The sequence below is a fragment of the Labrus mixtus genome, chromosome 3, assembly GCF_963584025.1.
Source record: "Labrus mixtus chromosome 3, fLabMix1.1, whole genome shotgun sequence".
Lineage (NCBI taxonomy): Eukaryota > Metazoa > Chordata > Actinopteri > Labriformes > Labridae > Labrus > Labrus mixtus.
The window spans coordinates 15983930-15999137 of NC_083614.1; the positions used below are offsets into that span (position 1 = coordinate 15983930).

Sequence of the window (15208 nt, forward strand, 5' to 3'; positions counted from 1 at the left end):
TCGATGCTGAGGATGACGTCATGGTCGTTGTTTCGAATGTCGGGAGCTAGCGCTGGGTAGGAGGCCGCGCGCTCTGCTGGGGACAAAACTTGTATAAATCTGAAGCCCAAGGTCGTCGACAGCCCCCGGTACCTTGAATTTCAGGTATTGTCTTCTTGTTGGATCGATACGAGAGATTTCCGCTGCGTGAAACCGCTTTCAAACAAGCTCGAACACTGTCGGGAAGCGTACTGTTTTTTTTTGGGGTTGCCTGATTATGCTAGCGGTGCAGCTAACGTGAGCCCGCTAACTCTGGCGTTTATTCGATTTTAAACACAGCATTTGTTTACACTTTGTCACTAAGGACGCTGTTATGTTTTATTTTCTTCGTTTTCATCATAATGAAAGGCTGCTAAGCGACTTCTGTCCTCCTTTTTGCTCTGGTATTCAATGCCAGACAGACAAAACATCTAGTGGGGCTGTCTGCTAATGTTACAGTGTTTGCTTTGAGCTATGTAAGGACGACAATTGTTTTCTGCTGCGGACAAACTCTTACTGGGGACAGTCAGCTGTAAGTTGTTTAGCTGCATTCTGACTAATGCTACGCTCACCTTTTGCTGGCCACTGGTTTGTAGGGGGTTTTGTAAAGTTTTCTAGTTGTTTTGTTAAGATGTGTTTAAGCTTTTGTTCCTGTTTTGTTAACTTTGACAAAACATCTCGCTGTGCGGCGGAAGAAGGCAGAAAAATAGCTGAGCGAGCTTAGGATTTCCACAGACTGCAATTTACACTTTAAAATGGACCTGTGCTCGTCTCTTTTTTTACACTGCCTTTTGTCTTCATTGCTCCTACTTTTTGTGGCAATTCAATAGCTTACTTTCAAAACTAGATGCCCTAAGGTAGCAGGAGGACAATTATATTGATAAGTGGCTATTTACATTAAATTACTGCCGTTTTCTGACATATGTGTCAGATGTATTATGTCTCTTACATTAATTGATTGGTACATTAATTGATCAATTATACATAATTGTCATTTAGGTGTGACAACGTCCAGTTCTAGTTTAGTGGCAGAACTGGACTTTGTCACTCTGATCACAATTTTGCAGGTATGAACCAGACTTGACAGTTTTTATTATAACTACAATTAGTAGCCGGTAAGCCCTATATCACTACTCTCATGCTGAAATGCCAGTCTCCAAGCTCTTTTAGCTCTAAAAATAGAGAATAAAACCCAGTGGCAATTAAGCTGAAAAGTGATTGTTAATCATTTTTACTCATTTTTGCAACCCCATTTTCAGGAATATCCTCTCCCATCCCCCTTACCCCCTCTGTCAGAGCATGGCTCAGGAGACCAATCAGACGCAGGTGCCAATGCTTTGCACTATGGGATGTGGTTTCTATGGTAACCCCCGCACCAACGGCATGTGCTCTGTCTGCTACAAGGAACACCTTCAGAGACAACAGGGAGGGGGGAGATCCAGCCCCCCAGGAGAGAAAGGTAGGAGAGCAGTGCAGTGATGGGATACGTAGACATGACCTGTATGACGCAAGCTGGGTGCTGGATATGGTTTTATTTGTCTGTAAGTTGGTTAAAACATGAAAATAGAACAGAGTACTACTCAAAAACAATATAGGCATGGGGGGACACTTCTAAAAGGGGTTGGAGAACAGTGGCAGCAGTAGCTGCCTACACTGTGGCATCAGACAGCAGGAGAGAGTGACATCTCCATCTGTTGTTTCACATTAATACAAAATTCATCTTATTGGTGTAGTCAAACAAACTCAGTGAACAGTTACTTAAAAGTCATTCATGTTCATGGAAAAAACAACTAGCTCCTTGCTGGTGGTGCTCTCAGACTTTTCTGTTCCCACACAGCTGCTACATCACCATCAGGGTCACCGGGGACTTCTGGTGTTAGTGTGGAGAGTACGACCTCAGAGCCAAGTACAGAAGTGGCTGGAACTCCACCTGAGGAACAAACAACCAGGTATGTTGACTGACAGATACGAACTTGCTCACATTGAGTAACTATGAGAAGAATTCGACACTTTTGACTTCTCAACTGTTGCAAAGTATTTCTTATCATATGGCCCATTTGATCTTATTTGTAAAATACCTTTTTAATTGATCAAATAATGAATAGATCAGTTCATCACTCTCTTCAGCACAAAGGCCTGTCCCAAATCTCTTTCCTAAAGCCTAATCACTAAACCCCCACAGACTTCAATGGCAACAGATCTGGAAAGAAGATGCGCCATAAATACTAAGTAAGCCCAAGACCAGTATGCATTTATATCTATGTCATTAGAGTATTTAGCTATGTCAGTACACTATCAAAAGTACTCTGTGCATATTTGTCTGAAAAACACAAACAATCTTGGAATGTGCTATAAATAACCACAAAAGTAAGAAACTAGGCTACATATTGCTTAAACCCACCTCTATATCCTCCAGGCTCAGAACAGGCTCTTAGTCTGTAGCTTTAAATGCAAATGAGCTGTGTCTGACCACGCCCCTCTCTAGAAGGGCTTAGGTGGCTCGGGCTTTCTCGCTCGATGCCCTATTGTTTACAGTGAGAAGGCAGACTCAGATGGCAGAACAAACATATAGCTGTGGGAGTGTCACTCACATGTGGGAGGGGTTACAGCCCTTTGTGATGTCATGAAGGGAAAATCTCCAAACTGCCTGTTTGAGCACACGTTTTCTGGAAAGTGGAGCAGGGAAAAGATGGACTTTTCACATAATTGAGGGGTTTGTAGACAGAATAGGGACACATATTAGTGTTAGAAAAACATGGTGAAGTGTGTTTTGCATAATATGGGACCTTTATCAATCAGCAGGGGGATAGACAAGCTCATCCTTCACCTCACTAAGCTTGCAATGAACTGTCAGGAAAGTCTGCAGATAAGCTGACTCATAAAAAATGCGTAACTTGATGTCCACATCAGAGCCCTCACACGCAAAGTGGGACAGCACTACAGGCTAACACACTTACTGAAAAAGCCCCTCAAATAGTGTTGAGTTTTGGATTTAGCCAGCAATTACATTGATCAATCATCTGATCATTAAAATCAATTGATCACACTCAATATCAACCGTTTGGGAGAATGTAACAATCCTTTTGCCACTCTTACATTTTAAACTTGACCCGTTGACTGAGCTTTCTAGTTAGTGCTCTTTGCCTTTTGATAAAAACTTATCAGCCAGTTTTAATGAGCTCATGTAGAATAGTATGGTATATTTTAAACATCTCCATCTCTTGTTAGCTAAGCTCATTACACAGTGATAAACTTGACTGTAGTCCTGTTTCAACAATAGCATTTATGAGGCATTGAAAGTATTTGTGGTGCATTAGATAGATGTCTATCTCTTTTTATTTGTCTACTAAGAATTATCATTGAACCCAAGAATATGAAGTCGACATGTTCGTTTTATTTCTTTTATCTGGATGTTCTTTATGTGTAAATTAAACACAGCATTCTTGTCCATATGCACTTCTTGCTTAGCCTAATCTTCTTAAAGTTACTTTTTTTTTTCTTCTGTTGTCCTGGCAAGTGATATCATTAAATCGTTTTCCTTGCCAGTCTTCTGTTAATTGAGATCATTTTGTCATAAATCTCTTTCCTAACAAATGTAGAATAAATCTCATCATAGTCTCCTCTTTAACCTTTACCTGAAAAGAAAAAGCTCAAGTGTAAAAGTGCTTAAGGTGCTGAAATAGTTAGTGTCTGAACTACTAAAGGAAAGTAATTGTAACTGCTTTCAAATGTGACGTTTTAACAATGGCGTTGGTTTGCAAAAATCAGTGAGTGTATGAATGTATTTGTATTAACTTTAACTGTATTTTACATGTTTTTTCCTGTTCTGCCTTTTATTGTATTGCTGCAGGGCACCCCTGGAAAAGAGACTCTTGTCTCATTGGGTTCTCCCTGCTAAAATAAATGATTAAAAATACAAGTTAATAGTTTTAATAATTGTTGCAATACTAATTTATTTTTGCAATTTGGCATATTTTGGTAAAAAAGGCTATTTTATGGTTTGTTTTAGTAAAGCAGAAAATATTTTTTTGTGATGGGTGATAAAAGCATTTGAAGATGATAATGTCTTTAAGTTGAATAGCCTTTTTAGTTCTTCATAATATATAAAGTGCTTTATTTGCTGGATTCTTGCTTACAGGTAATTGAAAAAGCAAGAATTATGCTTTTTTTAGGACTAACATTTTATTTAATTTTTCATAACATCAAGTACATACAGGCACATTGGTGACAGATAATCCCTTTAGTACTTGTATATAAGGGTAAAGGAGAAAAAAATGTAATTGGGACTATCTGACAAAATACGACTAAGGTGGGGGAGAGAATAAAAGAAAAAGCAAAACAACAAGAAACCTCAACATAAAATAACACAGTGCTCATGATGATCAGCGGCGACAGACACGACAACAGATGATAAAGTACAGTTAAACGATTCCTCCGCTACACAAAGGCAAGGCACAGGGGGCATCAAAAACCCATCACAGATAAGCTTCCCCCAGCCTCTACTGCTCCTATACCTCATGCTGCAACATTGATTTTAGATAGGTATGGCTCCCATTTCAAATTGTAATATTCTACTCTGTTTGGAAATCTAAATGATAGACCCTCCAGTGTGGCTAGGCTATCGAAATGATTATGCCACAGATTGACAGAGGGAGCCTTCCAATCTAAAACGATCAACATGCGCCCCAGCATAAGTGCAGTCTGTAGCCAGAGTAAGATCCCTGAGGGCCAATGGGTCCCCGAAAATAAACTGACTTGGACAGTAAAGTCTTTCTTAATTAGACAACTCATCAATGTACCTTCTCCATCCTTGCATCTCATGGGCTGTGGCTCAGTTGGTAGAGTCGTCGTCTCTCAACCGGAAGGTCGAGGGTTCAATCCCCAGCAACATGTCCGATGGGCAACGCTTCAGTGGTGTTTTATGAATGAGATTACTTACTTCTGATGGATGATACGACATAGTGACCACTATCATGGGTGTGAATGGGTGGGTGTGACATGCGGTGTAAAAGCGCTTTGTCTAGTCAGAAGACTAGAAAAGCCATTTCAAGTCCCAAGTCCATTTACCATTTACCGTCTCCAGCACTCTGGGGAGTGTTCACACTCTACTCTATATAACCTTGACAGAGTCCAATAAACTCTGTTTAAGATCTTAAATTTAAGAAGTCTTGTTTTAAATTCCCTAGACATCTCTTCAAAGGTGTGTATTATTCTATTCCATTCCTTCTCTGTGAATCAACATTGAAGTCTGCCTTCCAGGTCAGTGTTAGGGTTGATTGGCCAAAGCTTTTAGAAGCATTGAGTAAAAGAGTGAAGCCTTGTGTCCTTAGCCAAAAATCTTCATTATTTGTTCAAATACTTAGATCAATCTTAAAGACGGAAAAGTAGTCCTATGGTATTTCTCCTGGAGTATGAATGACCATGCCTCTATTTCTGAGTTTGTCACTGAGAACACAGATTAGGCCTGCTGTAATGAGTCCAATCATCAGAGAAGTTGTATTACTTGTTCTAGTAAAGGGTTTATTTTTCCCCAGAAAGTCTACAGATCAGTCCAAGCAGTCATTTGTCCCCATTGTGACATTGTTTTTGTGTAATTAGTAGGGATTTGCTCCTGATTGGTGCGTGTAGTGCAGTAATGTCATACTTATGGCCAGCGGGCCGATAGCCACCAGCAAGTTTATACCAAACCACCAGCAGGTTTATACCAAACCACCAGCAGGTTTATACCAGCCCGCGAGACGTTTTGGGGGGAAAAAGGGCAAATTATGAAGAACATTTATTTGAGATTTTTATAAATCCAAATATTTTAAATATATATTCAACTTATTGATTTAAGTTATGTGTAATTGGGAAAGTAAGTCAGGTAAATATATTAAAATATTATGATACAGTCATTTTTTTTAAAAACTTGGAATCTTTGAACTATCTTCTCAGCAGGGAGTAACACTGCGCAAACTGTGCTGCTTTACGATAGCTCAGCAAACACGCTGTCCAAAAAGAGAGAGGTTGACTCAGATTGAAAGGTATTTAAAGAGAGACGAAAGGGCTGGTATTTATTTTGTCTTATTTGTGCACAAATTGTATCACAGCTGAAGGATTTGACCACCAACGCACAGCTGCACTGTGCGCCCTCATCTATATGGAGTTCAGTTCTGTCCACACTTTTCTTCTGACCACCATCTTCCGAATTCCTTTCTTAACAAACGTGAGACTTGTTTCACTGGTAATAACAAAGCTTCTTCCCTGGAGTGAGCCTCAATAAGCAGCTCGTCCTTTTAAAAAACAATCTCTTCCATCCTGGATGATAAACTGTCTGCGCGCATGCAGACAAATTTTGTGCGTCTCGAGGTTGAGCCTCTGGCATCCCGACTGATTTAACTCCTGATATTTATAATAATAGTAATGTCAAAGGCATGTTAACCGACTTTATTTACACATCAATTATTTTAAGCTCATCCTGAGGTGAAATTGTTGTCCTGATCACTAAGTATAATTGTGACATTTCTTAGAAATACTGTCATTTACCACCAGCTCTCATCAGATGGTAAAAAATATATAACTGAACATTTAATTCTAATCCAGACACGATGTAACATATCACACAGAGGTTTGTTGGTTGAGCCACGGAGCAGTATGCAATGCTTCCTAGTTCCTCCAATTATGCATGAAGATGGCCCAGATTCACATAAAGGAACATCAGAGGTAGATTACGGTAATATGGACAAGGAGGAAAACTTCAGGGCGTAAGTGCGAGTTTAAAAGTCGTTTGACTGACTTTTCTTGGAGAAGGACTTGAATTTTCACATGGAGCTGATCTGACTGCTAAGCACAACACTGAAGGATAAACTCACATCAGTTCAAAGTCAAAGTCATTTCATTTTCATCATTTGGAATCATTTCATCATTTTATAATGACTGACACTGAATTACCTGAATAGCACAGCGTTTTCATCAAAGATGCAAAGTATGTTTGTGGCAACACATTAATACGAGCAGGCTTTCTCAGTGATGAGTCAAAACAAGTTTAAACTGTGCTGTCAGCTGTAGTGCACACAGACATGTGAATGACATGAAAACAAAACCGCTCTGAAACTAGTCAGGAGTCAACCAGCAAGTGAAAATGTAAGTGTTACCTACTGTAAGTTTGACTTTTTCTTCCAGCCAAAAATCAAATTGGTCAAGTCCCTCCCTCCTCTGTCTCTCCCTCACTCATCCCTGTTATCTCTTCTCTCACTGTACTCTGTTGTTAGGAGTTGTGTGCACAAGCTTTACACTCACTTGTGTACCACTCGTTAAAGGCTATTTGTTACTTGTTTGTCCTGTACTGTTGTTTAATGTGCCAACATGCATTTTGCAAGTACAGAAATGTGTTTTACAGCTGTAATCTGCAGTCTCATGAAGTCCTCATTAGTGAATATCTTGCAAGGACAGCATCATGTTTTGTGTCTGACTTGTTCAGATTTGTTGCTGTTAACCTCTCTGCTTAATATCATTCTACATTACAATACATTGCAGTGTTCACTGATTGATACAAGTACCTTGTATTGAATTATTTACAAAAATAAAACAGCTGGCAGCCTTTACATCCAAGTGTGGAGTCATATTGATGTTGGTAGAGATAGTCCGGCCCGCATGAGGTCTCATTTGAACAAATCCGGCCCCCGACCCCAATTTTGAGTTCGTCACGCCTGCTGTAGTGTAATTATGGATAATTGATATTTATGTGCTGCTCTGTTTTCTCTCCAGTTGTTTCTAACTTGTAAGGCTGATTGTATTCACTCACCAAATACTTAAGATAAAGTTGTTTAGAAGGTGTGTGCTGAATTTCGATCCAAGAAATTAAAAGTCTTTTACCAAACAAAACACTGATGTAGTCTATAAAGTAAAATAAGACGGAACATTTAAAGATTCCAAATATGAAACCTTTTCTGTTTTTTTTGCTGTATCTGTAGTTAAAACAGCCTGTGTCATTGTTTGGATTATGTTCACTCCATTTCACAAATTAGTAATTCCAGATGGCAACAAGAACAAGGTTAGCTCAAGTTTGCAGATTAACAAAATATACACAAATGTCTCTGCCATACCTTTACTACAACATTCATTTCACTTAGTTTTGAGGTTGATGCTTTTTAAAATGACTCGTTTTATGCTCTTTGATGTATTATTAATGTTTTTTTTTGTTTTTTTGTTTTTTTTTCGGGTTCCTGTTGTGATGGCAGTCCCAGCTCTCCTAGCCCAGTAACCCAACAGATGACAGCCATGAGCATCTCCCAAGATTCAGGAGCTGTCGACTCTGATCGAGCGGAGGCTGATGAGGGAGAAGAGGAGGGTACTTCCAGCAGCTCAGGTAAACATCACAGGAAACACTGCTCGCAACTAAGGTTGTCCAAATGTGCTGATACTTTTTGATACCTTATGATCTGTTATTTTCATTATTTATAGTGAGTACAGACCCCATTATAACTAAAAGACAGAGAGCACTGTCTAAATTGTCACAAATATATTGTATAAGTTTGTGTTGAGAAAAGCTGCTCACCGTTTGTGTTGATAAAAAAACAAATTAACCAATATTAGGTGCTTAAACGTTTTTGTTTTGTTGCCATGGTGTTGAAACGGTTATTTTGATGTTATTTGATTTTGACTATTATTGTTTCGAAGTTAAAAATTCTGATGTCATGACAACAAAAATCACTTTATTTCCCACAGTACAAACAGAGTTCCAACATACAGCTATGGAGGGCACTACTAATTAAGAGGCAGGGAGATGTGTAAAAGTGAAAAGACAGTGAAATGGGGATGGTTAACTGACTCTATACACCTGAATTATAAAATGTACATTATACCGTCTTTCTCAAACTGGATGAATAAGGTTACATCTTGGACTGACTTGTAGCAGTAACCTGCATTTACCCACAGATGGATTACGTAGCTTCTCTTTCAATGTGTTTGGAATGTTTTACTTTGGGTTCTACTTACAAACATTTTTAGCTCTTAAGATCTAAACGAATAGTTATCCTTATGTCAGTGATGTATAAATCATCTTGTCAACAAAGTTTTTGTTTGTGTGTTTAATTATCGACAGAACCAGTAGGGGAAGCGGCACAGGCTTTGTCTGATAGTGACCAGACTCCGGATAAAAACAAGAAAAAGAACCGCTGCTTCTCTTGCCGGAAGAAAGTGGGCCTTACTGGTAAGGAAAAGACTCACACACACAGACACACACACACACACAGACACGCACACACTAGTGCTATTCTTAACTACTGACATGGTTCAAAGGTTTATGAGTCATGAACCTGCTTTGTTAATTTTCTGTTCTTTCCTGAAAATCACAGAGAGACTTTGAAATTCCGCACAGTGATCATTTTTACACTCAGAGCACTGCTACAAGTCTCTTTTTAAAGTAAGCAAAATGCAGTCATCCAAGGAGGGGACAACTTTGCAAATGTATTCCTTTTAACTGATCAAAGTGTTATTGGTGTTGTCATGAATCTGGGAAAGGCTGATATTCCTGGGTTAAAGAGATGCCACAGAGTAGTGGTTTCACGGATCACGAATCGTTTGGTTCAGTTAACAGAACAGTTTGCTTTTTCAGATTTAAAAAAAATGAAATGTTTACACTCCTCATCAAAACATGAATCAAACTGTGCATTTGAACATCATCACTGCAAATAAAAATGCTCCACTATGAATCTATGTAATGTTTCACATCCTCTATTTTTCTTCACTATAGGCTAAACACATTGCTGCTATAATAATAATAGAAGCAGTAAGAGAAACCTAAACTCCCTCTGTATTTAGCAAGTGCTTTGAAATCTTAGAACAAACTAAAATGTAGAAAACGGCATCATGCTGCAGTGAGTTGTGAGAGTCAGACTAACCACAAACGCTGTGCGTGCGTTAAGGAACTATATATTCTTCGTTCTTGGAGTGAACCCACGGCTCTGTCTGAGTTTACTGCAACACACTACAGCAGGCTGTAATATCACTAACGTAAAGCTACTGATTGTTGTCACACTAAGCCACCAGCTGTTTACTGCATGATAGCAGATGGGGTGAGAGTGAATGGAGAAAAGATGAAGCAGCGTTAGAACAGGCGTTGGTATTTCATTGTGTATGGTTACTTTGTTTCAGTGTGAGAGTCTGAGAAAGATATATAAATGTCTTCCTATATGTATAACGGGTCTACATGGCACTACTTAGACACTGCTTCTTTTCACTCAGACTCTGCACAGGGATTGAGCAGTAGCTTTTTTTATAGGCTACACCATGTTTAAAGAATTTGATCTGCTTATCCTGTGTGGCTCAAACCCTGGGGGCTGATCTGAACCGATCATGGATCAAGTGTGATCCGCTTCACCACTGCCAATGCCAATTTTTTTCCTTGGTCACCTAGAACATTGGGTCAGTTCTTCTTCTTCTCTTCTGTTTTAAAGTCGGATCCTTATTCCCTTCTTGTTGGCCGTGTTTCACAGGGACTGTACAAAGGCACCTTGCTTTTATTGTCTTTTAGTTTCTGATTCCAATTACAAACATAATGAATGGCACACACATTTTTATGAAGTGCTTAACATTCCTTCACACATTCTCATCTGAACTTCGACGCCCAAACGGTAATAAATCATGTTTAGTTTACTTGAAAGGAATCACTTAGAAGTCCTCTTGTCACGTCACAGGAAGACTTGAGAAAATACCCGACTGTACTTTAACCAACAGCTCCCTCAGCTGCCTGCTACTGGAAAACTTACTGTTAGAACTTTCTAAACATTTCAAAATACTCTTTTCATTGCTTTAATCCTACATTTTAAAATAAATTATAATCTATAGAAGTTTAGAGTGTTCATTAATACACAAATAAACAAATATCTGACACCCCAGTCCATGGTTGTGTGGGGAGTGTTTTTTTCTCTCTCTCAACTGAACACTGGTCCAGAGAGCAACATACTGCAGGTTGGTGGTGCATTTCACAGTCCAAGTTATTTCACAGTGTTCTGTTGGCCTCCATCTTTTTGCCAAACTGGATTACCTGAAAGGAGAGATAAGTTACCATTTAATGTTGAAAAGTAAGATTTAATAAGTACTTTAGGCATGCTCCTGCCCCCAAAACACGTGTTAATAATATATGAAAACCATCCTCATGAGGTCAGTTATTCATGTCCTGTTATACTCTGTGTAAAGGGTTTCCTATTCTACAGAATTCTTAGAAACATTCAAATGTAAAAGTGACAGGGAATGCGATAAAACTGTAAAAGTAATCAAAAAAAGAAACCTACCAGTGCCCAGCTTTTGGTGTTCTCAGATAATACGGATACAGTATAAACCTTTCAACCTGTGGACATCACTGCACCAGAACTTGTCTAATGTACAATGAGCGCAATAATATGGCTTCAATGTTGACTTACAATGTTTTTGTTTTTCACCAAAGGTTTTGACTGTCGCTGCGGCAACCTGTTCTGTGCCATCCACCGTTACTCTGACAAACACGACTGTCCCTATGATTACCGGAGTGCAGCTGCTGCCCGCATACGCAAGGAGAACCCCATCGTCGTGGCGGAGAAAATTCAGAAGTTATGAGGACTGAGTGCAAAAAAAAGTCCCTGACTTTGTGTATTTGAACAATGGCGACTTGGATGAAAACACCTGATATCATGGCTTCATTTGTTCATGGTAGTCTAAGACGGGTGGGGTGGGGTGGTGAGGTCGCAGCCACTGTCCAGACTCTTCCCTTACTAGCATCTCCCCTCTCTCCACTAGTGACTGCAGCTGAACCTGAGTGTTTCTGTGTGTGTTTGTATGAAAGTGTGTGTGTGTGTGTGTGGGTGTGCATATTTGCTTGAGAGTTGGGGAGAGAGCCGTACAGGCTAGGTGGACATTAGTGTTGCTGTGGGGAGGGGAGACATTTTGATTTTACCCCTTTTGTTTTCTTAACTTGGAGGATGGTGTGAGCTTATTTTTATACAATCCCTGTAAGGTAGTTAACATGAAATAGGGGCAAGCTGTTAAGGAATGTGTCACAGCCTGGAAAATGGCACGGAGCTCAATTTAGGTCTAGCAAGTACAACAACAAAAAAAACTTACCCGGGGATTTAATTTATCAGCGAGACCTTTTAAGGGCTTTGGAATATAAATTTGTCTCCGAGACTGAAAATGATGTCAACCTCTTGTCAAATTGGCATTTTCTTTTCTTCCCACCTCTTTTCTCTATGGGTCACCACATGTTAGACCCCCAAGTTTCAGCAATTTCCAGAAATGTTTCTCTTTGATATAATGACTTATCATACTGATATTGGGTGCATGAACAATTATTAGAGGGGGATGGCAGGGGAGGGCAAGGGGAGGGGAAACCTTGACTTAACTGTGTGATTGAACTTTGTGTTTTTTTATTTTATTTTATTTTATTTTCTGTTTTAATGAGCGTATGACATCAGAAGATCTATATTAATATATTGTAGTTAGCTTGAATTGTGTGATTGCATTCTATTTATTTTTATTGTTTGGTTGGTCTGTGCTGGAGGATTGGCAGCATGTGTCGGCAAATCATCAAGATTTCACAATTATATGAAAGTAGTTCCATCTTGATTATATAACCATTGAGTAGAAAATACACAAGCTCTGACATCATGGGGTAGAGTCCGGTTAAGCCATTACAGCTTTAATTGAGCAGCAAAATCTCCGCTGTTTTGGATTTGGAAACACAGCACAACAAAGTGTGTCAACTGAGGAGAGACAACTAATGCGCCACACCTACTCAGTTTTGTTCAGCATCTGGGTCATTTGCAGTTTATATTTGATCTTTACAGCAGGTTTTCTGAAGAGCTTGCCTTTTATGGGACGATGCGAGACAATACGAGACATCCTGTTTTAGTAGGATGAAGTGTTCTCCTTGAATGCCATTTTCTGTTCTATGGAGTCTGAGTGAACTCCATGTTTCTCTAACCACCAGCAGACCACTGACACATGCTGAATGAAAACTGACCTGGGTCACAGCTTCTCTTCTCATTAACACACCTGCGACAGTCAAAATTGTTGCAATGCTACCTCTGAAGCATTGCAACAATCTAGCTACTGCAGTGCTTCTTCTACAACGTGCTCCGAGTCAGACGAGTCCTTACTGTGAAGACGCTTCTTGCTCGTTAGTTTTAGGAAGATCAAACTAACATGCATGTGTGCAGTCCAGCTCAAGAGTTACGGTTCTGTAAGGGACTGCACAGTTTGAAACGAAGCTAAGGTGTTATAAAAGCCACAGCAATAGCACAATGCATGGCTGGAACCACCAATGTTCAAGTTAACAGGACTCTACAATTTTTGTTTTCCAAATGTAAATACCATAAGGCTCTTATTCATATAGTATACTCTTATTGTAGATTTTTGCCAGTTAATAAAGGTGGGGGACTAAGCTAAAGAATAGTACTATTTGTATCAAAGTGCTTTATATAATTATAAAAAAAAAAACATTAGAGAACAGATTTCCCCCATCTTATTCCCCTTTTATTACAAGTTATTTACCACATCATCATTACCTATGTAATGTCTAGTGACTGTTGATTTACTGACCTTTATGAGTCTTTCCTTCAGGCTGTTCAGCTTCTATTCTACAAAACCAGTCAGATCATTAAGAAGCCCCTATAAGCTTTAGAAACCTTGCTTATTTGCCCATTAACCAAGCCCCTGCTTTTATAGTTTTACTGAAGTCTATTCATAGCATATTGATAATTCTGAAAGTTAAAAAGGCCCCCAGTGAGATGAAGAGGAGTCTTTGAAGCTTCACCTTTTCGTTATCGAAAGCTTTTCTTGTAAATGTTGCTCGATCTCGATCAATAAATATGTATGAAAGAGCTTGCTGAAAAGTAGCAAGAACTGCAAAGTATGCTTCTTTTTTTTTTTTTTCTTTTTTTTTTTTAAATGAGGCATTGCAGATTTTTGGAGGGGAGTGAGTGACACTTTCCCTACACAGATTATTATGCTGTGCAGGGTCTGTTTGGTTTTGGCACCTTTGATTGGAAAATAGGCTTTCATGAAAATTCCTGTGTGGGTGATGGACATGTCAAAATGGCTTTGAGACTATGCGTGCCAATGCTGAGCCTTTTCTTCTCAGATAAATTGGTCATTTTAAAGCCACTGGCTTTGTTTCATCACTAGTGAAAATTCAGAGGGGTTGTAGGGAGTCTTGAGTGATGATCATGTACAAGGAGAACTATTGTCATATTCAGGGGAGCCTCTGAAGCTTGGTATTCCCTAATGTGTATCTTTATATGCAGAAAATTGAAGCTTGCCTGCTGGGTTTATGACCATAACAAAATAATGTCTACAAAATGCATAATTTTCCTTTACAGATAGAAAGTCATTTCAGAGGAGAGGTTCCTTCACTTGGGATGATTGTTCAGCTGTGTAAATTGTGAACATCTCATGGTTTACTACTGCTGTTTTCTATTGACTGCTCATATCAAACCCCCTCTTTTATTTAGTTAAACATGAGCAGTTTGAATGTAATCCACCATAATTCACATGGTAAACCGTAATGCAATTTATCAGACTAAGTGGCGCTGATAATGGTTGTTTGAGCAGAGGATGGAGGCCAAACTTTCAAATGTGATTTGGGACAGTTGGATTACTAGAATAGTTTTGATTGTTTATAATGAGTGCTTGGCACCAGCAGTTAGGGGCAACCATACCTGAATAATCAAAATATTATCAGTACATATGTTTTTCTTCCTTCTACTTTTATTTGATAGAGTTTTGATGTCTTCGATCCTGTCTTTAGCACAACCTTTCATAATCAGTGATTTCATCGTGCAAGGGTTTTGATTGATAACGATGATAAACCTGTCAGATCAGAGGGATCCGAAAGTTCCGTTTCACTGCAGAAGTCGAGTAAAATGACGATGACTTGGCTCATTGTTTTTCAAGATGAGTTTGAAGAGCATCAAGTGAAGTCCACAATGTTCACAGAGCTGTAGTTCTTGTCCCTTGGCACTCCAGTCCCCCAGAAACACCACCAGATATCTTTTATTTTGTTTTTCTTTCAAGATTTAGGATTGTATGATGTGTAAGAGTAAGTATAAAACAATAAATTCACAAAGTTTATTTTAAATTAAATTTGTCTTTTTTTACTTATTTATGCATTTATGGGTTACTGACTCAATATACCAAGACACCGTTTTTGTGCTTAAAACATATATGTAGACAATTA

At 39.0% G+C, this 15208-nt stretch overlaps 1 protein-coding gene across 1 annotated transcript; it reads left to right on the plus strand.

The window, feature by feature from the left end:
* The first annotated feature begins 7 nt into the window (after positions 1 to 7).
* zgc:77486 (uncharacterized protein LOC405808 homolog) lies at positions 8 to 15114 on the plus strand. Its single transcript, XM_061033282.1, has 6 exons — positions 8 to 144; positions 1278 to 1477; positions 1856 to 1967; positions 8238 to 8365; positions 9101 to 9208; positions 11444 to 15114. The coding sequence occupies exons 2-6, from the start codon at positions 1318 to 1320 to the stop codon at positions 11590 to 11592; spliced, it is 657 nt and encodes a 218-aa protein (XP_060889265.1). The 5' UTR covers positions 8 to 144; positions 1278 to 1317; the 3' UTR covers positions 11593 to 15114.
* The last annotated feature ends 94 nt before the right edge of the window (positions 15115 to 15208 follow it).